This window comes from Aptenodytes forsteri, unplaced genomic scaffold, assembly GCF_000699145.1.
Source record: "Aptenodytes forsteri isolate BGI_AS27 unplaced genomic scaffold, ASM69914v1 Scaffold271, whole genome shotgun sequence".
NCBI classification, from domain to species: domain Eukaryota; kingdom Metazoa; phylum Chordata; class Aves; order Sphenisciformes; family Spheniscidae; genus Aptenodytes; species Aptenodytes forsteri.
In genome coordinates, this window is record NW_008794602.1 from 278,287 (window position 1) to 278,999 (window position 713).

General features: G+C 71.1%; 1 protein-coding gene across 1 annotated transcript in view; it reads right to left on the reverse strand.

The window, feature by feature from the left end:
- Nucleotide 1: 1 nt before the first annotated feature.
- The window catches only part of SLC22A31 (solute carrier family 22 member 31), a gene marked incomplete at its 3' end in the record, with an annotated part of 2,425 nt that continues 1,713 nt past the window's right edge, over nucleotides 2–713 (reverse strand). The window contains 4 exon segments of the mRNA XM_019470405.1: nucleotides 2–221; nucleotides 223–246; nucleotides 344–455; nucleotides 593–711. Coding sequence (XP_019325950.1) covers nucleotides 2–221; nucleotides 223–246; nucleotides 344–455; nucleotides 593–711 — 475 coding nt within the window.

The following is a 713-nucleotide window of genomic DNA, read 5'->3' on the forward strand; positions in this document are numbered from 1 at the left end:
GGGGCCGGTGGAAGAGGGGGGGCCGGCGCTGGCTCTCACCATCCTGCAGGGACTGGGGCAGGCTGCGGCCCTGGCTCTCTGGCAGCAGCATGATGCTGAGGACAGCGAGGATGGCGAAGGAGGCGAACACCACGTGGTGCAGGAAGAAGCCACGGCTGGGGGGGGGGGGGGGGGGGGCCCCGGGCCGGGCGGGGGGGGGAGTGCCCACTCTCAAAGGGGCGGACGACGAGGCCCAGCCCGGCACCCCTGCAGGGGAAATGCGCTCAGAGTGGACCCGGGGGACCCTGCCCGGGTGTCCCCCCTCCCCAGCGTGGCACAGGGAGGGTGGCAGCTCCCCCCCTACCTGACCACGGTGGGGAGGACCTCGCTGGCGAAGAAGATGCTGAGCATGGTGACGGCGTGGGAGGCGGTGATGCCCACCACAGACAGGGTCAGGACAATGAGGTCCAGCAGGTCTGATGGGAGGGGGGGAAAGCACCATCGGGGGTCAAATCCTGCATACACACCCCCCCAAGCATCCCGTTCCCACCCCCAGCCGGGGGCCACATCCCACCGCAGGGCGGGCGGGGGTGGTTCCCCCATCCACCCTTACACTGGGTGAGGGCCAGCAGCAGGAGGGAGGAGATGCCGGTGAGGACGGTGCAGAGCAGGAGGATGGCGCGGCGCCCGAAGCGCTCGGCCGTTAGGCAGACGAAGAGGCAGGCGGCCGCCCC